This window comes from Oncorhynchus tshawytscha, linkage group LG04 (genome assembly GCF_018296145.1).
Source record: "Oncorhynchus tshawytscha isolate Ot180627B linkage group LG04, Otsh_v2.0, whole genome shotgun sequence".
In the NCBI taxonomy this organism is placed as follows: domain Eukaryota; kingdom Metazoa; phylum Chordata; class Actinopteri; order Salmoniformes; family Salmonidae; genus Oncorhynchus; species Oncorhynchus tshawytscha.
In genome coordinates, this window is record NC_056432.1 from 44983978 (window position 1) to 45005551 (window position 21574).

The following is a 21574-nucleotide window of genomic DNA, read 5'->3' on the forward strand; positions in this document are numbered from 1 at the left end:
TTGAAATATCTATCTGTACACCTATACACTGTACCTCTCGTATCTGCTCCTGTTCAAACTCATGCCTCTTGATCATGACTTTGCGTTTGAAGCCTCTACAGTTCCTGTCATAGAAGACTCTCTGTTGGCCGAGGAGATGGGCCTCCTCCTCAGCCTGGCTGTGCTGCAAGTTCTCCTTGTGCTTCGACAAACGCTCCTGCTTCTCCTTCTTAGGGGTGTGGTGGTCTTCGTTCATCTCCTGAAGGGATGGAGATTGAAGACAGATTAAGGTTAATAAATATATATACACAATTTTCTCAACTTTTTCATATTTTTTTATGCTGAATATTATCAGATAACCAAAACGTATTATTAGATAAAGGGAACCTGAATGAACAAATAACACAACAATGCCATACTTATTTAATTTATTAATAACACCCAATACCCCTGTGTGAAAAAGTAATTGCCCCTTACACTCAATAAATAATTGTGCCACCTTTAGCTGCAACGACTCCAACCAAACTCTTCCTGTAGTTGTTGATCAGTCTCTCATGTTGCTGTGGAGGAATTTTCGCCCACTCTTCCATGCAGAACTGCTGTGGGTTTTCAAGAATGAACTGCTCGTTTCAAGTCCTGCCACATCATCTCAATTGGGATTAGGTCTGAACTTTGACTAGGCCTTTCAAAAACTTCAAATTTGTTGCTTTTTAGCCATTTTCGTGTAGACGAGATTGTGTGTTTTGGATCATTGTCTTGCTGCATGACCCAGCTGCGCTTCAGCTTCAGCTCACAGACGGATGGCCTGACATTCTCCTGTAGTCTAAGACACTGCATCTCAGTGCAAGAGGCATCACTGCAGTATCTGGTTCGAATTCAGGCAGTACACAATTGGCCCAGCGTTGTCTGGGTATGGCTGGGGTAAGCCGTCATTGTAAACAAGAATTTGTTCTTGACTGACTTGCCTAGTTAAATAAAAAATACATGAAAAAATAAAAATAATTATCTGACAGAGCAGAAAGGATGGTTCTTTCTATTAAGGCAAGTCATCCATGTCCTGAGGCAGCAAAGCATCCCCAAACCGTCACACTACCACCACCATGCTTGACCATTGGTATGAGGTTTTTATTGTGGAATGTAGTGTTTGGTTTTCGCCAGTTATAATAGGACCAATGATCCAAAACACACAATCAAGTCTGCATCAAAATGGCTAACAGCATGGTGGTGGTGGTAGTGTGATAGTTTGGGAATGCTTTGCTGCCTCAGGACCTGGACGACTTGCCTTAATAGAAAGAACCATCCTTTCTGCTCTGTATCAGAGAATTCTACAGGAGAATGTCAGGCCATCCGTCTGTGAGCTGAAGCACAGCCGGGTCATGCAGCAAGACAATGATACAAAACACACAATCAAGTCTACATCAAAATAGCTAAAAAGTAACCGTTTTGGAATTACCTAGTTAAAGTCCAGACCTAATCCCAGTTGAGATGTTGTGGCAGTACTTGAAATGAGCAGTTCATGCTTGAAATCCCACAAATGTCTCTGATTCAATGCAGTGGGCCAAAATTCCTCCATAGCAATGTGAGAGACTAATCAACAACTACAGGAAGCAGGTGGTTGCAGTCATTGCAGCTACAGGTGGCACAACCAGTTATTGAGCGTAAGGAGGCAATTCATTTTTCACACAGGGGACTTGAGTGTTGCATAACTATGTTAATTTAATAAATACAAATATATTTTTTTAAGTATAAATATGTTTTGCCATTTGTCAACTCAGGTTCTCTTTATCTAATATTTGGTTTTGGTTGCATTCAGTATCAAATTCAACATTCAGTATCAAAACTATGCAAAAATAGAGTAAATCAGAAAGGGGGCAAATACTTTTTCACAGCACTGTACTTTGTTCCTACATCTTTATTTGGACTAATGGTCAGGTGTGCAGCAGGTCATCTCATTATCTAAGAATGTATTTCAGGCAAAAAGACAGCAATAAATAGTGGGAATTATAGACACACTCACTCAAACACTTCTGAGGTGTAAATACAGACATATTTTAAATTTTGGGGTGAACTATCTAAATGTATAGTAGTGTAGAAAACAGAGTAAAATAGAAAACAGAGTAAAATAAATTATCAGTAGCTGTCGGAGAAGCCAGAAGTCCCTCTGTCACCATATTCGGACTCAGGCTGCATCACAGAAATTCAGTTTTTGATCCCTGCAGATCAGTGGAGGTTGCTGAGGGTAGGATGAATGGAGTCAATGGAATGGTGTCAAACATGTGGTTTCCAATGGTTGACACCATTCCATTGATCCCATTCCAGCCATTACTATGAGCCATCCTCCCCTCACTATCCTGCACTGCTACAATTAGTGTCTGTCCCCATTCGGTTTCATGGATGTTATGATAAATCCATTGTTGTATCCCAAATTGTACCCTATTACATTTTTATTGCACTACTTTTGGACTCCGGTGAAAAGTAGTGCACTATATAGGGAATCCATGTCTTAATACACTCTCAAGCTAAAACACTTTGTTAAGTGTATTAGATCCCTGATCTTTCTGTGTGGAATGACTCATCTCTACCTACAGTTTGTTAGGATATACATCAGTCCAGGCCAACAATGCCTGCTAACGGAGATGGCCTAGTTCCTGTCACTAAACGAAACATGATGTATCTAACAATCCACAACAATGGCTCCAGTTTTGAGAAATAGTGTGTCAATGTTCTTATAAACAAAAACACAACTTGTGTGTGTGCGCGCGTAGTGAGTAGGAGGGGTGACTAAGGTCTTCTTCCCCCCTTTTTTTTAAACGGCCTTTTCCTCCCCAATTTCGTGATATCCAAGTAGTAGTTACAGTCTTGTCCCATTGATGCAACTCTCGTACAGACTCGGCAGAGGCAAAGGTCGAGAGCTGTGTGTCCTCCGAAACACGACCCTGCCAAGCCACTCTGCTTCTTGACACACTGCTCGCTTAAATTTAAGCATCAGCTATCTGAGCAGCTTACCGATCTCTGCAGCTGTAAATAGCCCACCAAACTACCTACCTCATCCCCATATTGTTTTTATTTACTTTTTGCACACCAGTATTTCTACTTGCACATCATCATCTGCTCATCTATCACTTCAGTGTTAATTTGCTAAATTGTAATTACTTCGCTACTATGGCCTATTAATTGCCTTACCTCCTTACTCCATTTTTAAACACTGTATATAGATTTTTCTATTGTGTTATTGACTGTACTTTTGTTCATCCCATGTGTAACTCTGTGTTGTTGTTTTTTGTCTCACTGCTTTGCTTTATCTTGGCCAGGTCGCAGTTGTACATGAGAACTTGTTCTCAACTGGTCTAGCTGATTAAATAAAGGTGAAATAAAGTTAAAATAAAAATTTTTTAAACGGAAGCCAGCTGTGTCGGAGAAAACACTGCCCAACTGGCGACCGTGTCAGCATGCATGCGCCCGGCCCACCACAGGAGTCGCTAGAGCACGATGGGACAAGGGCATCCCGGCCGGCCAAACCCTCCCCTGACCCGCTGCCTCATGAGTTTCCCGGTCGCGGCCGGCTGTGACACAGTCCGGGATCGTACCCGAATCTGTAGTGACACCTCTAGCACTGTGATACAGTGCCTTAGACCGCTGGGCCACTCGGGAGGCCCAAACTCAGCTCCTTCTCAGTAAAAGGCATGACGGAAATACTGTACTTGTGTATGTTTGTGTATTTGCAGGTTTGTGTGTGTATATATGTATGTATTTGGAGGAGGGCTGATTCCATCCAGCACAAAACACAGCGTACCAAATGTATCATTCTATAGTTTGTTGTGATTCAGGGTGCTGAGATCAGTCATACTATACAAGAGGCAGGGGAAGAGGGGGTCCAGTACTAGCTAGCGGACACAAACAGACACACAGCTAGAGGCAGGAAACAGGGGCTGGCTAGAGGACATAAACAAACATAGCGTTGCGGACCTCTTTAATCTTCTCCTTGCAGAGCTTGTACTGCTTCTTCTGGTTATCTAGGAAGGTGGTGAGTTCCTTCTTCTGCTGGGCCACTATCTGCTGCTGGAACTTCTTCTCGTCTGCTGACGTCGTCTTCATCTGAGGGGAGATAAGATGGCAGGGGCAGAGATGTTAGTTAGCTGTGAAGGGGCCTCATATGGGAGAGAGGAACAGAGCGAGAAAACACATGCCTAATGTTGTTATGGCTTATATTCCTCCAGGTGTTCTTGTATGACAAGGAGGGCATGCTGGATCATGGATGTTAGCCTAGTCTGCAGAGTTACAGATGACCTAGTTAGCTTTTTAACTTCTACTCGACATTGGGTGGCAGCAATGCCCAACCCATAACATGAGTGAGTTGCCCTCTCCCCAAAGTAAGAAGGTTAACACCCCCTCCCCAGACACCGTTTCTGTGAGGACGGCATGGCACTTCTCTAGGACAGGCCAGATTCTAGGTCAGGACCCCCAACCACTCCCCTCCCTGGACCCCCCCCAACCAAACGTACCTCTTTGTCACAGTGGACGGTGTGTCTCTTAGCCAGTTTCTCCAGCTCTATGTAGGCATTGTTGGCCTGGGTCTCCACCTCCTTCTGCAGCTTCAGTCTGTGTTCATCCATCTCAGCCTTCAGCTTGTTTTCCAGAGCTATCAGCTGCTTCTGGTGCTGCCGTCTCATACGTTTATACCCCGACATCTGCTCCCGCAGCTCATTCTCTTGCTCATGCTCATGGATCTGCTTGGTCACCTGGCGAAAGGAAAGGTTCAGTGAGGCCAATGAGGGCAGAGATCAGAGGTCAAGAGTGAAGGTGTACAGCCAGGAGTGGTATACAGGAAATGGATGGTATGCAGGCAACCACTAGTGGGGACACTGGAACGGAGCCCTAGCAGGTATACCATGCTACGCTAGGAGAACCTCCACATTTGGTCTTCAAGGTTTAGGAGTTCCCTGTTCATGCAGATTTGATTTCATTCTAACTGGTTACTCAGCATAGATTTACCTTATGAGTGGACTAAGATGTAATGTGAACCATGAATGAAGTGACATCTAACTGCAAACAACATTGGATGCATTACCAAAGCCCGGATCAACATTGGGAAACATCAAAGCAACACCAAGCTAGAGAGCATGGAGTTAATACTGTAAGAAACAGGACAACGCAACAAAAAACATCTTAAACTGGCAGTCAAATATGTACATTGTAAACACTCAATACGACAGAGCTGGTTAAAGAGGTTTGAGAGGCTTTAACGAAGTCACACCGACCGCTTAGCTTATAACACAGCCCTGCCGACTGATCAATCCCCCTATACAGTACAAAGCCAACCAACACCAATGCTCTTGACCACTGCATTATTACCCGCCTCACAACAATCTAACAGGTGCAACCTGTAAAAACTAGCCCAAAACCGAGTGAGATGGAAGACATTTGTCAATGGCCTATATTCCTCATAGGTGCCAAGGGCTTAAGCTAAGTAAATCAAAATCACAACAATATAAAGAGTTGAGGACAAACAAACCAAACCTGACAAAAGGGACTATCCAGGTCCCCATAGTAGTCGTTCATCTTCTCATAACTCATCTTCTTAAGGCCAAGCATCATGGCGACGTTCATGTTCAACAACCGTGCAAGCATCCAGAAACCCTGTGTGGCATTTCCTACACCCAAACCCCTCAGCTCAGCTTTACCCAACCCAGCAACAAATCGGCAAGAACTGCGCTGGTTGGTTTACGTTTAGACAAACGACGTTGGACAAACACGGCGGCTGTGGGCTACACAGGGGCAGCTACACAGGGGCAGCAACACAGGGGCAGGCGTGTGAACTGTGAATGAGGGAGGGAGAGGGAGCGGGCTCCATGGGAAGGCAGAACAGAGGGGGCTCTTTGGGGGCCGAGCGGCGCTCGTTCAGCAGGTGGGTCACATGAAAGCCTCATTGAGAGAGGGAGAGGAGGGCGAGAGAGAGGGTGAGGAGAAGTGTTGTCAGAAACGAAGACAGAGAGGGGGGGCTGAGAAAAGGAGAGGGAGAGAGGGTGAGAAAGAGGGAGATCCCCTCCTAATCTATCTGAATCAATACCCCTACTGTAATGCAGAGCCAATCCTAGTCACTTGCTTTCTGCCACGCTGCCACCAAGGGCCAAGTCACGTCATGTGACCGCCATTCACACAGCCTGGCTCAAAGGAGGGAATCACGCTCCAGAGGGAACACTTCCAGGTCAAAGGCTATTAAGACATTGGGACACAATGGTGGAAGGACCTTTTGGTTGGTTTATTTGTTTGTTTTATTTGTTTGTCAGGTCAGCCACTAAGTCAATGACCTGATTAATCAAGGGGGTCTTGTGTGTAAAGTTTGATTTATTTTGTGTTTATTCTGTGTTAACATTCGGAAAGTATTTAGACCTATACTTTTCCCACTTTGTTACGTTTACAGCCCTTTTCTCATCAATCTACACACAATACCCCATAATGACAGAGCAAAAACAGGTTTTTAGAATTTTGTAAAAATAAATAAAGGCCAAAGAGTGTTTGAGGAGTGGATAGGGGAAACAGAACTTAAGTGACATATGGTGAAGTGATCAGGATGAAGAGAAGAAACAGCGGCCTCAGAATGCCCCCGTCAGACAGTAGTCCTCTCTTCCTGTGGATAAGCTTGGGGCCTCTACATCTCCGTCTGTCCCCATAGAGAGGACCTTGCTCCTCCTCTCTCTCTCTGTCTGTCCCCATAGAGAGGACCCCCCCCCTCTCTTTTTCTCTCACTCCTCCTCTCTCTAGATCCCTCTCGGTCTCTGTCCCTATAGAAGACCACTAGATAGACTGACATCCTAAACAGGGGACTGTTACTTAGAACCAAAACCTTTGAGATTCATCAGTCTTCAAACTGCCAACCAACGTTCCGGTCGACAAAAGGCCTTCCTTTGCCCATATCTAAACTCTTGTTAGTGTATGACTGGTGCAACACCCAAACGTAACTGACATGTGCAACATTTAGCAAAGCATGGTTGGATTGAAACTGTCAGCATTGTCTATATAATTGAGCCATAATATTCCAATGTAAATAAACAAACTAAAGTACTGTATATGTGGACTAAACCAAAACATATACAGATCTCAGATGGGCATAAAAAGTGTTAATACATGCTATGTTATATTAACATCTCTCAGTCTCCCCAGTCTGGCTGACCTGTAATAACCCCATTCATCCCTCTCTCCTCCAGATGGGGCTCACTATCCCTCTCTTCTCTTTCCCTCTCCATCCCCCCCATTGCTCTCTCCTCTTAACCGCCATCTAACACTTCATTCAGTGAGACCAGACAGAGCACACCACACTCTCCTCTCCCGCTTTTTCTCACTTTCTAGCTTGCCTTCAGTCTCATTCCTCTCTGCCTACTTGACTCGCTCTCTTGTCCATTTGTCTGTCTGTCGGTCTCTCCTCTCTCCCGCTTCCTTTCTTCTTCAGTCTTTCTCCCTCGCTCTCCATCTGTCTCTCTTGTCCGTCTGTCTGCCTGTCTCTCTCTCCTCTTTTCTGTTCATCCCATCCGCTCATCTCTTCTCCCTCCCTTTTTCTTTGTCATTATATGTTGCTTATCCTCCCTCCCCCCTTCTCCCCGTCTCCCTTCCTCCCTCCCCCTCTCCCTGTCTCCCTTCCTCCCTCCACCTGCTCTTTCCAGTCTGAGCGGGAGCCGTGCAGGGTCCATCTGGGGCCGTGTGCTCGCCTCGCGCCAACCAGAAAGAGATGATGTCATCGAGTCGCCGCAGCAGCAACAGACGACACGCTGTCTGAATGCAACTATAACCTGCTTCTTTTGGAGAAGAACTAAAACAGCCAATTCACTCAGATTAACTGATGAACACAGTCAACAACAAAGAAAGGATCCGTATTGACAAATGATAAAGAAAGCACTAAAACAGTGGAAAACACTCCACTATCAGTCAGTAAAGCTCTGTAACACATGGCATGTTAAGGACATAGACACACAGAAACCCTGTTTCCTCCCAGTTCCCCCAGTGCTATAGCTAGTCCAGAAACCAGGAGATCGGAAGGAAACAAATACCACAATTAAAACCAGTGGTAGACAGACCTTAGACACCATTACCACTCTAGATAGCTGCTTACTGGAGCCCTGTAACCATGACAACAGACATGGAGAGGGCGAGAGAAAGAGAAAGGCAAGGATGGTAATATTACTCCATACTGCCTGCCCCCCCCCAACCATAGAGGGGGTATGAGACTGATATTAGTGAGGGGAAAAGTACAGGAGAGAAGAGAGGGAGGGAGGGGAAGAGGAGGTGAAGGCAAACGGAAGGATAGTGAAGGACCGGGAGAAGACAAAGGGGTCTAGTGAGAGGGAGGGAGGGGCGAGAGCAATATTAAAGAGCAGGAGGGGAGGACAGGAAGGAAAGTACAGAGAGGAGAGAGAAAACAAGAGGAAGAGAATGAGAAGAATGAAGAAGGGGAGAGAAGGAGGACGCTAGAGAGAGAGAAGGATAGCGAGCAAGACACGCAAAGGGAAATAGAGACGGACAAAGGGGGGGAAAAAAGGGAGAGCGAAACTATGATGTTAGCCCTTACACACAATGCTGATTTGATGGTGGATAGTGGACACAGAGTGAGACCGATGAAGCTAGAGAGACAAAGGTGTGTCGACCATTACCAGCGATGCTGATTTGATGGTAGAAAAGTTGTTGTGGCGGTAGTTGTGTGCCTGGCTCTTGTCTGAGGAGGCTGGTCTCAGCTCGGGCCTGTGGTCACGTTTCACACCATCATCCCAGTTATACCCGTGGTCCTGACAAAAGAGAAGATACACTTTTGAGTTGCATGGCCTGTCACTACAATAGTATAACTTTCACTGTGTACAGAACCAGATGAGAAAATGGCAAAATCCAGGGGCACTTTTGGATGGTACTGAACAGGTTTTGGATTAAACTCAACCCGAAGTGTGATGGTTATAGTATAAACCCAGAGCTTTAGTAATCTTTTATTGCCATAATGCCAATACTGCACTTCACTACAGTACATAGTTCATGACCAGTTACATAAGAAAAGGAACTATACTCTATAGACAAGACAGTAGTCTGTCACCTCATGTTCTGCTACACCCACGGTTGTCTTGTGACACATCGTCAACCTAGACACCAAGTGACATTTTTAATAACAGTCCGTCATTGCAGGCAGATGGATGGACAAAGACGAGGAACAAGATGTGGCTGAAGATGAGGAATGACAGGCATCTCATAATCTGCTGCTGTTTGAAGCACGTGTGTGTGTGTGTGTGTGTGTGTGTGTGTATGTTGTGCTACGATGCCCGAGACAAAGAGTATTCAGAGTGAATGTCAGGCATTCAGCAGTGTGTCAACCTCAGCCTGCATGGAGATGCCAAAGGAGAGGAGAAGAGAGGGCATCTTTGTTCTGAGGGTGTGATTCACAGCACTGATGAACTCCGGCTCTGTGTATCTCCGTGTGTGTGTGTGTGTGTGTGTGTGTGTTTGTGTGTGTGTGTGTCTATCAAGAGCATATTTATAGGAATCAAGCTAAGCAGGATTTTGGAGCGGGAGAAAAATGTGTCTGGTTTCCATGGTGTCAATGTTTAACAGCGCTAGGTTTGTTTGTGAACAGTACGATCATATGATCAACCTCAGAGGTTGGTTGTGTGTGTTTGTGTGTTTCTTTGGACGTGGGTTGGAGTGATAGTGTGGAAGCTCACTCGTTAGTGCGAGTCTTCCTGTTTGTGTGTTGATGCACCCCTGAGAGCTGTCAATCTTGAGGACGTGGGTTGAAGTTTGGTGTAGGTGGCTGCTGGCTGAGGGTACTAGATGAGCAGTAGCTTATTGGCATGTGTGTTCCTGTTTGTTTGTGCTATCCTTGAGGACGTGAGTAGGTTTGGAGTGGGTGACTACCTGGCGGTTCACTGATAGTGATAGATGAGTCTTACCTTCTTCCTGTGTACACACGTGTGTGTCTGCTAGCGTGTGTGTGTGTTTCTCTCCCTCTCGCTCTGTCAGTGTTACCTTCTTGGTGTGTGCGGAGGACTCGAGGGTGCTGTCGTAGTCATGGTGCATCATGGTCATGTCGGAGCAGCTCTCGTCTAGGACCTCCTGCATGCTGTTAATGCTGCTACTCTGGCTACCTGTACTGACCGAGGTGCTGGGGATGGAGTGATTACTGCCCAGGCTGTTCATCTTACAGCTGGCCTGCTCAGATTCCTGGAGACAGACAGAAGCAGGAGATCAGTATTCAGTAAGGGAATTGTGGGAAACACACAAACACTTTTGTGCCACATGCTATTTGTGTGACACACTGAAGCATAATGCCCCGGTTAGGCCAGACACACGACTGTAGGACATAGCTACTGTCTTGTCTGTCTGTCTGAAATGGCCTTGTTTGAGACAAATGGGTGTTAATGGTCAATTTGACATTAGTTCGAATGTGTGAGTACTACTTTACCCTTGGGCCTGGTTCAAGACCTGTAAACAGAAGAATTAGGTATCTTCTCCATGTCAACCTTTGCTGACCTCTGAGACACATATTTCTCCTCTGTGACAGTCATCTTTTTTTTGTGCCAAACAGGAACAGGAGTTCATTTGAGGTTTAAGCCTTTCTTGACTCAATAAGCTAAATCTATCCTCACACATATGCTACTCATTTTATCTTTGGTGAACATGGTTTGTTTAAGTGGTGTTAAGTCCACCTCCTCCTCCTCCTGGCTCTCCCCCATGGGTCCGTTGTGTTTCTCCTGGTAGAGGATCTTCTTCATCTTGCGGTACTGCAGGTTGTCGAGCTCCCGCACCGCATCCTTGGTCCTCTGGATGAGCTCCGTGAGGACCCGTGGGGGACGCTCCCGACGGACAAAATCATGCTGGGTAGAGGAGAGAGGGCGGAGGGCTTAGAGGTTAGGATTCATGAAGATCCGCAGGAGGCGATTCTGATACACAAAGTCATGCTGCAGGTGGACAGGAGCAAAAGAGGGCAGCAGTTATACACAGTGTCTGTCTGTTTGACTGTCTGATTATAAAGTATGTACATATGTAAGATATGTACCAAATAAATAATCTAAGGGTGTTGACAGGGCAGTCAGGGTAAGTGTAGAAACAGGTCCACAAAATGTGGGAAGACCTCTTTTAAACGTTTCATCTGATATAACACAGCCCTATAAATCCATGGTATTATAAACATGTTTTCTATATCAATACTCCATGTGATTATTATTTCAGATAATTATTTCTCTCTTGCTCTTTTCCCATTGGTCACTAGAGGGCGCCTGTGGGTTATTCAACCTAGATAGAGTTTCTTGTGCTGGCTTACCAGAAAAAGAAAAGAAAAAAAATGTGTAAAAAGAAAATACTCCATCCAATAGTGTTCATATGGGACTGACCAGTAGCGCACGCACACGCGCTCACACACACACATCTTTTCTTGCTAAATGCCTGCTTAGTGGAAATGCAATGTATGCAACCACTTGGGGGCTGAAACGGCCATGTATGTCTCGCCCTACACACCTTCCCTTCTATCTGACAGATGCTGGCTGGAGTAATGTAATGGACTCTCTGATTCAGAAGGATGACATCATCGTCTGGAAATAGAGAGGAAACATTTTCCCATTTTCAAACAAACAGAGAGGGAGCGAAAGTGTGAGTTAGAAAACCAGAGCTGCCATGTACCAGGGGGCTGGGAGAGAGAGAGAGAGAGCGATAGAAAAGAGAGAGAGAGAGAGAGAGAGAGAGAGAGAGAGAGAGAGAGAGAGAGAGAGGACTAATCTTCAGAGTAATCCCTTCCCGAAAAAAAAAACTATCCTGGGGACCATGAACGGAGTCGGACCGATGGTTCGGATTCTTGTCTTCCTTTCCCTTCACTCCATTACATTTTCCTCACCCATTTTTTCGATGCATGCACCCAACCATGCAATTCTCCAAAGATCATGGGAACAGTGTGGTAGTGAAGTTTTGGTTGGGTGTAGGAGTAAAGGAGTATGGGAAGCGAAGTTTGACTCTATATTGAGGAAGTGGAACCTGAAGGGAAAGAGATTAGTGACCTGATTTCTCCTAAAGAGCTCAAAGAGGGGCAGAGGGCAATGAGTGTGTGTGTGTTTGTATTAATCAGGGGCTTGAGGGGCGGTGATCTGGATGCCCCCTGCCCCGACTCAGATTAGGAGCAAGTTGCCTACTAGGCACTGATCTATGGTCAGTTTAACCTTTTCCCCACTAATAATTAAGGTTAGGATTTGGGAGAGGGAAAGCTTATCCTAGATCTGCACCTAAGGGATGAGGGTTACTTCTACCCAGAGCTCCAGACAAGCCCCCACCATCTCATCCCCTCTAGCCCACTAACCCCTCCTTGGGCAGCCAGGTAAGACCGACTGGCCAGTGAGAGAGTGTGACAACCAATCAAGAACATAAAACTCTTAGCAGGCCAATAGGATTACTTCTCGGCCAAACAAACAAAAAGATCAACTCTACATTACATGGTCACACACACACGCACACGCGCACACACACGCACAAACAGTGGATTGGCTAATTAGGATGTACAAACAAAGGCTAGCTAGCAGAATACCTTGACACACAACTGACTGATCTTGTACTGTAACACATGGGTCTGTGGGGGCAGTCAGTCTGACTTTAGCTTTCATTGTGTGTCAAGGGGATATGGTCACACACACACACTATGGATGTCTTATGAACCTCCAACACGAGGTGTACTACAGCGCAAGATAAAAACAAAAACAAAAAAAGGGTTAAAAAATGCTTAACAACAAAACCCTAACCCTTGTGGGATCAGTGTGTGTGTGTGTGCATGCATATGTGAACAACAAATCTTAACCCCTGTGGAATCTTTCATTCCTATTTTCTCTACAGCTGTGGGAGGCAGTGAATCATCAGCTGTATCTGAATAGCACCCTACAGAGTGTGCTACTTTTGACCAGGTCCCATTGGGTTCTGGTCAAAAGTAGTGCATTACAGTGCCCTCCGTAATTATTGGGACAGTGAAGCATTTTTTATTCTATTGGCTCTACACTCCAAACATATGTAGCATAGCTGGGGGTGGTTGATATTTGTGAGTCTAACTCTCTCACTAGGGAATAGGGTGCCATTTTGGAAGCATTCATCCAGATGGTCTTTGAGGGACTGGACACAGGAAGTGAGGCCACAGCCTCTGTCAGAGATAACAGGAAGTGCACTCACTCGCAGCAGCTCCCCCGACGAGAGTCTGTCCTGAGGAATTTTGAGTAGGCAGTAGTCAACGAAGCTCCGGAAGGGGTCCGACCTTGTAGAAAGATGGAGGGATGGACAGGTGGAGCGATGGAGTGGTGGAGGGATGGACAGGTGGAGCGATGGAGAGGTGGAGGGATGGAGAGGTGGAGGGATGGAGAGGTGGAGGGATGAGGGAAGAAGAGATGGAGTAGAGGTGAAGAGGTAGAAGGATTTGGAAGAAAACAGAATACAACCATGATTAGACAGGAATAAAAGGCAATAGCTGTCTCACCTTGCTATCTTAAGATGAATGCATTAACTAAGTCGCTCTGGATAAGAGTGTATGCTAAATTACTCAAATGTAAAAATATATACACTCCCCTACGTATTTATTTGTACAGTGAAGCTAAAACGTTAATGAGGTGACTGACAGTACAGAATGTCACCTTTTGTTTGATAGTATTTTCAAACATATCCATTTGACCTTTTATAAGTGAAGACTATTTATCTAGTCCCTCCAGTTGAAGATGTCATAAGTATTTGGACAAATTCACTTGTAGCCCTTTCAATCTAATCAAAAGTTGAGTATTTGGTCCCATATTCCTAGCACGCAGTGATTACATCAAGCTTGTGACTATACAAACTTGTTGGATGCATTTGGAGTCTGTTTTGGTTGTGTAGAAATGAATGGTAAATAATGTAGTGTCATTTTAGAGTCATTCTATTGTTATTTACAATAAAAGTATGTTTCTGAACACTTCTACATGTGGATGCTCCCATGATTACAGATAATCCTGAATGAATCGTGAATAATGATGAGTGATACATTTAGAGGCATAAAGATCATGCCCCCAAAACATGCTAACCTTTCACCATTACCAAAAAAAGGGGAGGTTAGAATGTTTTTTTTTTTTTTGGGGGGGGTGACATTTATACCTCTAAATGTATCACTCATCATTATTCATGATTCATTAATGATTATACGTAATCATAGTTGGGTCCACATTAATTTAGAAGTGTTCAGAAACATATTATATTCTTATTTATAATATAAGGGACACCAAAATGACAATACATGATTTACCATTCAATTCTACTGGGCATAACATAATCCGAAACACAACTAAAACAAACTGCAAATGCATCCAACAAGTTTGAGAAGTCACAAGCTTAATGTAGTCATTGTGTGCTAGGAATAGGGGACCAAATACTAAACATTGGACTACATTCAATACACTAAGTGAATTTGTCCAAATACGTACGATACCATCAAATGGTGGGACCACAAAGTGCTTTCTTTTCAAAATGGGTAAAACATTTGATCTCAAATCCAAAATGCTGGTTGGTGTATAGAACCAAATTAAAAGTTTTAGCTTCACTGTCCAAACACATACATAGGGGAATGTATATCCACTTCCCCACCTTTCAAGCCTTAGAGTCAGGGTAAAGCCAGGGTGCTTCTATAGCTATTCATCATGTTGGTTAGGGGTTTGTAAGTAAGCATTTCACTGTAAAGATCTACACCTGTTGTATTCGGCGCATGTGACAAATAACATTTGATTTGTCTGTGTTATTGAAAGTCCATCTTCAAACGCTCTGTGTGGCGATGCCATGCAGTCTACATAGTGGTATACATTTTGAACTAGTCTCAGCTAATGAGAGAGAGGTTCATGCCAGAGGCCTATTTGGAGCACCTCCAACAATACACTGACTACTGTGTGTGTGTGTGTAATAGAAAACTAAATCATATTGTATCTCTATGGGAGGACCATAACCTTGCTTCACACACACACTCTCTTCAGTACAAGACTAAGGCTTGCTTTTAATGCTAATTTGTCAAAATATACTAAACCGTTGCATACTGTAAAGACAATCAAATATTTATTTATTGGAATGTGCTACTTGTGAATGTGTTTGCTTTGGGTTTCTGGAATCACACAAATCGATTTCCTCAGTAAGGAACGTGGACTATGAAAATAAACACAACACTTACACCTTCATGCAAATGCTGCAACTTGTTTTAGCTGCGTTATAGATTCTTTATTTGTTGAAAGGAATGTACTCCTAGAGCCATATAAGTCTAGTTGCCTTGCCTAGTTAAATAAAGGTTAAATGGTTCAATTAAAAAATAAAAAGTCCTATATCCATCATTATTTGGGTCAAGTAGAGTACAACCCCCCCCAATAAACATCCACTGGCTGTAGTATCATGACATTGTAAATGTTGACAGAGTCATGTTTGACTGGATCCTCCTCTTGACCTGACTGGCAGTCATCACACCATAAATTCAAAGGGCATCAACAGTCTCCCTCTTCCTCCCCTCACACTCTCTGCCTCGCTCCCTCCAAACCTGCATTTGTCTAGCTGTCTGTCTCCATCCAGGGAGACAGGCCTCTCTCTGCCTACCTCCCATCTATCGGTCTCACCCTCCCACTCTCATTCCTCCCTCTCGCCCTACCTTCATCCCTCCCTCCCGCAGAGTGTGGTTTGGTGTATGGTACAGTACAGTAGTAGCCTGTGAGTTTAGCCTGAGGCTTGGTTCTTTAAATAGGAAAGGCCTTAGCTCGGCCCCTCAGGTAATTACACAAGAGACAGACTGGGACTTCCAGGGAAATGAGAGGGTGTGTGTGTGTGTATGTGTGTGTGTGTGTGTGTGGTCACACAGCTCAGCAGAGGGATGGTGAGGACTTACCACTCGTTGGACTGCAGCGTGGGAGAGTCGTTCTGGGCAATGTGATATAAGGCACTCATAGCGTTCATGTTGAACAGGGGAGGCTTGCGCTCCGCTATGAAGAGGAAGAGAGGTCGAGAGAAGGAGAAAGATATGGAAAGGGGGAGTAGAGAAAGAAAGAGGAAGAGAGAGAAAGGGAGGGGTTATCATATCTGGTTGAACATGAGGAAAGATAATATATTATTTTGACCTTGACAATGTTATTCTATCTGTGTGTGTGTATCTGTGTGTGTGTGTGTGTGTGTGTGCATCTGTGTGTGTGTGTGTGTGTGTGTGTGTGTGTGTGTGTGTGTGTGTGTGTACATGTAGCACACAAGGGGCCATGGTAATCACATGACAAACACATGATTGAGCAACATTGTGAATCAACTGTCATGTGTCAGTCAGGAGTGTGTCACTGCTCTCTCTAGATGGGGAAGTCCAAGATGGTCTATCTATATCTGTTTGTTTCTTTGACATTCTGAGGAAGGCCATAAAAAGTACATTTTCCTAACAAGTAATGATGCCTTCTGAGATGTACACTGGTTGCAGGACAATGCTCGACAGGGAGCGAACACATTGACGCATTTCACATTTTGTTGTGTTACAGCCCGAATTCAAAATGGCTTAAATAGATGTATTTTCTCACCCATCTACACACAACATTCCATAATGACAAAGTGAGAAAAAAAATGTATTAAATACAGAAATATTTATTTACATAAGTATTCACACCCGAGTCAATACATGTTAGAATCACCTTTGGCAGCGATTACTGCGGTGAGTCTTTCTGGGTAGGTCTCTAAGAGCTTTGTACACCTGGATTGTAGAATGTTTGCACATTATTCTTTTAAAGATTATTCAAGCTCTGTCAAGTTGGTTGTTGATCATTGTTAGAAAGCCATTTTCAAGACTTGCCATAGACTTCCTTTGCCGATTTAAGTCAAAGTGTAACTAGGCCACTCGGGAACATTCAATGTCCTCTTTGTTAAGCAACTCCAGTTTAGATTTGGCCTTGTGTTTCACGTTATTGTCCTGCTTTTGGAATATTTTTATTCTGTACAGGCTTCCTACTTTTCACTCTGTCATTTAGGTTAGTATTGTGGAGTAACTACAATGTTGTGGATCCATCCTCAATTAACTGTTTGCCTCATGGTAAAATCCCTGAACTGTTTCCTTCCTCTCAAGCAACTGAGTTATGAAGAACCCCTGTATCTTTGTAGTGACTGGGTGTATTGACACACCATCCAATGTATAATTAATAACTTCATCATGCTAAAAGGGATATTCAACGTCTGCTATTCTTTTTTTTTTTTTACCCATCTACCAATAAGTGCCCTTCTTTGCGAGGCATTGATCTTTGTGGTTGAATCTGTGTTTGAAATTCACTGCTCGACTGAGGGACCTTACAGATAATTGTATGTCTGGGGTAGTCATTCAACAATCATGTTAAACACTATTATTGCACACAGAGTCCAATACTTATTATGTGACTTGTTAAGCATATTTTTACTTGTGAACTTATTTAGGCTTGCCAAAACAAAGAGGTTGAACACTTTTTGACTCAAGACATATCAGCTTTTCATGTTTTATTAACTTGTAAGCATTTCTAAAAACATAATTCTACTTTGACACTATGGGGTATTGTGTGTAGGCCAGTGACAAAATCTAAACGTAATCCATTTTAAATTCAGGCTGTAACACAACAAAATGTGGAAAAAGTCAAGGGTTTGTGAGTACTTCCTGAAGGCACTGTACGTACCAATGCACTGACTAAGTTGCTCTGGATAAAGTGCCTGCTCAATGACTGAAATGTAAATAAGCCAGTAAAAACAGATGCACACTAACCCAGTTCAATACAGGTGATTCCCAGGGACCAGATGTCCACCTTCCCCTCATACTGGCCCTCATCCATTGCTAGGATCACTTCCGGGGCCATCCTGGGACACACACACACACACACACACACGTGTCAGTAATTAACCACCAGTGTTAAATTTGTGGAAATTCATAATCTGTTAAGCCTGGATATCTTAAAGTCCCTTTGGTATGCAGTGATAGCCTAGCTAGAAGCTCAGGTCTGAGTAATGTGCTGCTGGAAGACTAGAGGGTGTACGTTATGTGTCGAATTAACAGCCTGGCTGGATACAAGTAGCACACTGTGAGCTTAGAGTATCATGAATAGAGAGTATCAGGAGAATCGACAGTGTTCTGGGAGTTCTCCCTATGTTTTGTTTGTTTGCTTGTTTGTCTCCAGCGTTACTATGAGGGTTTGTGAATGACCATTGTTTTTTTAACATAATAAATAGTTGTAAATTATGATGCATAGCCATCTGGTCCCAGTGCGTCCCGCATTCGTGTTCCAGCTGAACATGTGATTAAATTAATCAACTAATCGTCAAGGCCTCGAGTAGTTGAATCAAATGGGATATTGGTGGGCTGGAACAAAAATGTGCATTCTGGGGAGGCCCCAGGACTGGTGTGGAAATGCCCTATTGTAGTGTGTTAGGTACTGACAAGTATGTCACAGAATTCCCACAAAGGAGATGTTTTGGACTAGGTCTCAATGAGATGAACCTAGGCAAATAACAGCTACAAGAACATACAAGAGTATACAAATACAACACAAGATATAGCTTTACACTGCATCAGTGTTAAGATATTGACCACTAACATTGGCACAATGTACATGGTGTACAAAACATTAAGAACACCTACTCTTTCCATGATATAGACTGACCAGGTGAATCCAGGTGAAAACTATGATCACTTGTTAAATCCACTTCAATAGATGAAGGGGAGGATTTTTAAGCTTTGAGAAAATCGTGACATGGATTGTGTATGTTTGCCATTCAGAGGGTGAATGGGCAAGAGAAAATATTGAAGTGCCTTTGAACAGGGTATGGTAGTAGGTGCCAGGCATACCGGTTTGTGTCAAGAACGGCAACGCTGCTGGGTTTTTCACAATCAACAATTTCCCGTGTGTATCAAGTGGTCCACTACCCAAAGGACATCCAGCCAACTTGACACAACTGTGGGGAGCATTGGAGTCTACATGGGGGGGGTGCAACTCAATATTAGGAAAGTGTTCTTAATGTTTTGTACACTCAGTGTATTCCTACATGATTACTACCTCATCCCTAAGACTTTAAGATATTGGCCAATAAGGTGTCCCTACGAAAGAGTTGTCAGGAGAGGCTATAGAGGCAAAGCTATGTTATATACTACTAGGCTAGCAATATATTATGTTAGTGTGGTGATACTGAGCAGTACGGTGTTTGTGTCTGTGTTGAGGTACTGACCAGTAAAGTGTAGTGGTGAGGTATTGTTAAAGGTAGACTCAGTGAAATTATGTTGCCAAGAGCAGCACCGGACATATTACGATGAGCAAGATGCAAGACTTCGCTCCCACAGTCAAACACAGGATCTGCGCATGTACACGGGCTCGCTTCACACTTTTACAACATGGTAGCCACAGGACCAAAACAGCAGAGAAGTTGAGCCTCGCGCTTCAGCGCTCTTCGTTGTTGCGGAAATTGACCCACTATGCTGTTTACTTTATGCATCTACGTCATATCGCTGACTCTACCTTCAAAATGGTAGGTACTGACCAGTAAGGTGTTCCTACGAAGGAGTTGGCAGGAGAGGCGATTGAGGCAGAGCCGAAGTCTGCCAGTTTGACCAGGCCTGGCTCAGTGAGCAGGATGTTTCCAGCTTTCACATCTCTGGAGAGAGAAAAAAAATAAGCGATGACACGTCAAACAGGGTTAGAATAGGGTGATGGGATATGGTTCAGAGCACACATTTATTTAGGCCTTTCCTTGAGCTCAGCTGAACAGTGAGAGGAGCACACATTTATTTAGGCCTTTACTTGAGCTCAGCTGAACAGTGAGAGGAGCACACATTTATGTAGGCCTTTCCTTGAGCTCAGCTGAACAGTGAGAGGAGACATTTATTTAGGCACATTTATTTAGGCCTTTCCTTGAGCTCAGCTGAACAGTGAGAGGAGCACACATTTATTTAGGCCTTTACTTGAGCTCAGCTGAACAGTGAGAGGAGCACACATTTATTTAGGCCTTTCCTTGAGCTCAGCTGAACAGTGAGAGGAGCAGACATTTATTTAGGCCTTTCCTTGAGCTCAGCTGAAGAGTGAGAGGAGCAGACATTTATTTAGGCCTTTCCTTGAGCTCAGCTGAAGAGTGAGAGGAGCAGACATTTATTTAGGCCTTTCCTTGAGCTCAGCTGAACAGTGAGAGGAGCAGACATTTATTTAGGCCTGTACTTGGGGAGGCATACAATCTCACAATTAATTTATGTGGTGAATAAATATATATTTTTCTTTCCTTTCGGTTTCAGAACTTTTAACATGATAAAACAGTAATGTTTGTCTTTATGGGTCATGGTGGTAAAATGATAAAGGTTTCACATAACATTCTCCGTAAGTGATGTTCAAGAAAAGGGCCTGTTGGAATGCACATTGAAATACAGATTAGGGTTGGCAGATGACAACTCTAAGAATGTTCTCTCTGATGAGTTCATTATTACTTAACAATGAGACCAGAGGCACCACATATCTCGTCTCAGCAAGAGCTCAAACGTGTTTAAATGTATTTATTTTTTTTGTATTTTTTTCCCACCTTTATTTAAACCAGGTAGGCCAGTTGAGAACAAGTTCTCATTTACAACTGAGACCTGGCCAAGATAAAGCAAAGCAGTGAGACAAAAACAACAGAGTTACACACGGGATAAACAAACGTACGGTCAAAAACACAATAGAAAAATATATGTACAGATTGTGCAAATGTAGTAAGGTTAGGGAGGTAAGGCAATAAATAGGCCATAGTGGCGAAATAATTACAATTTAGCATTAACACTGGAATGATGGATGTGCAGATGATGATGTGCAAGTAGAGATACTGGGGTGCAAGAGGGTAAGTAATAATATGGGGATGCCGTAGGTGGGTGTGCTATTTACAGATTGGCTGTGTACAGGTACAGTAAGCTGCTCTGACAGCTGATACTTAAAGTTAGAGAGGGAGATATAAGACTCCAGGTTCAGTGATTTTTGCAATTCAATTCCAGTCATTGGCAGCAGAGAACTGGAAGGAAAGGTGGCCAAAGGAGGTGATGGCTTTGAGGATGAACAGTGAAATAAACCTGCTGGAGCGTGTGCAATGGGTGGGTGTTGCTATGGAGACCAGTGAGCTGAGATAAGGTGGGATAAGGTGGGGATTATTATAAGCAAAGACTTATAGATGACCAGTGGGTTTGGCGACAAATATGTAGCAAGGGCCAGCCAACGAGAGCATACAAGTCGCAGTGGTGGGTAGTATATGGGGCTTCGGTGACAAAACGGACGGCACTGTGATAGACTACATCCAATTTGCAGAGTAGAGTGTTGGAGGCTATTTTGTAAATGACATCGCCGAAGTCAAGGATCAGTAGGATAGTCCGTTTTACGAGGGTATGTTTGGCAGCATGAGTGAAGGAGGCTTTGTTGCGAAATAGGAAGCCGATTCTAGATTTAATTTTGGATTGGAGATGCTTAATGTGAGCCAGACACCTAGGTATTTGTAGTTGTCCACATATTCTAAGTCAGAACCATTCAGAGTAGGGATGCTAGGCGAGCAGGAGGGTGCGGGCAGCAATCGTTGAAGAGCATGCACTTACTTTTACTAGCATTTAAAAGCAGTTGGAGGCCACGGAAGG

The 21574-nt window shown here is 43.9% G+C and overlaps 1 protein-coding gene across 3 annotated transcripts in view; it reads right to left on the reverse strand.

The window, feature by feature from the left end:
* The window catches only part of taok3a (TAO kinase 3a), a 105296-nt gene that overhangs the window by 5562 nt on the left and 78160 nt on the right, over positions 1–21574 (reverse strand). For 2 of the 3 annotated variants that reach the window (XM_024418227.2, XM_024418228.2), the window contains exons 8-17: positions 19477–19590; positions 17714–17805; positions 15848–15941; positions 13147–13228; positions 10656–10823; positions 9976–10170; positions 8622–8753; positions 4482–4718; positions 3946–4074; positions 35–238 (exon numbers count right to left, since the gene is read on the reverse strand). In XM_024418227.2, the coding sequence (XP_024273995.1) occupies positions 35–238; positions 3946–4074; positions 4482–4718; positions 8622–8753; positions 9976–10170; positions 10656–10823; positions 13147–13228; positions 15848–15941; positions 17714–17805; positions 19477–19590 (1447 nt within the window). Of the gene's footprint in view, positions 1–34; positions 239–3945; positions 4075–4481; positions 4719–5496; positions 5901–8621; positions 8754–9975; positions 10171–10655; positions 10824–13146; positions 13229–15847; positions 15942–17713; positions 17806–19476; positions 19591–21574 lie in introns of those variants that run through there. The other variant, XM_024418229.2, reaches the window with a different exon arrangement.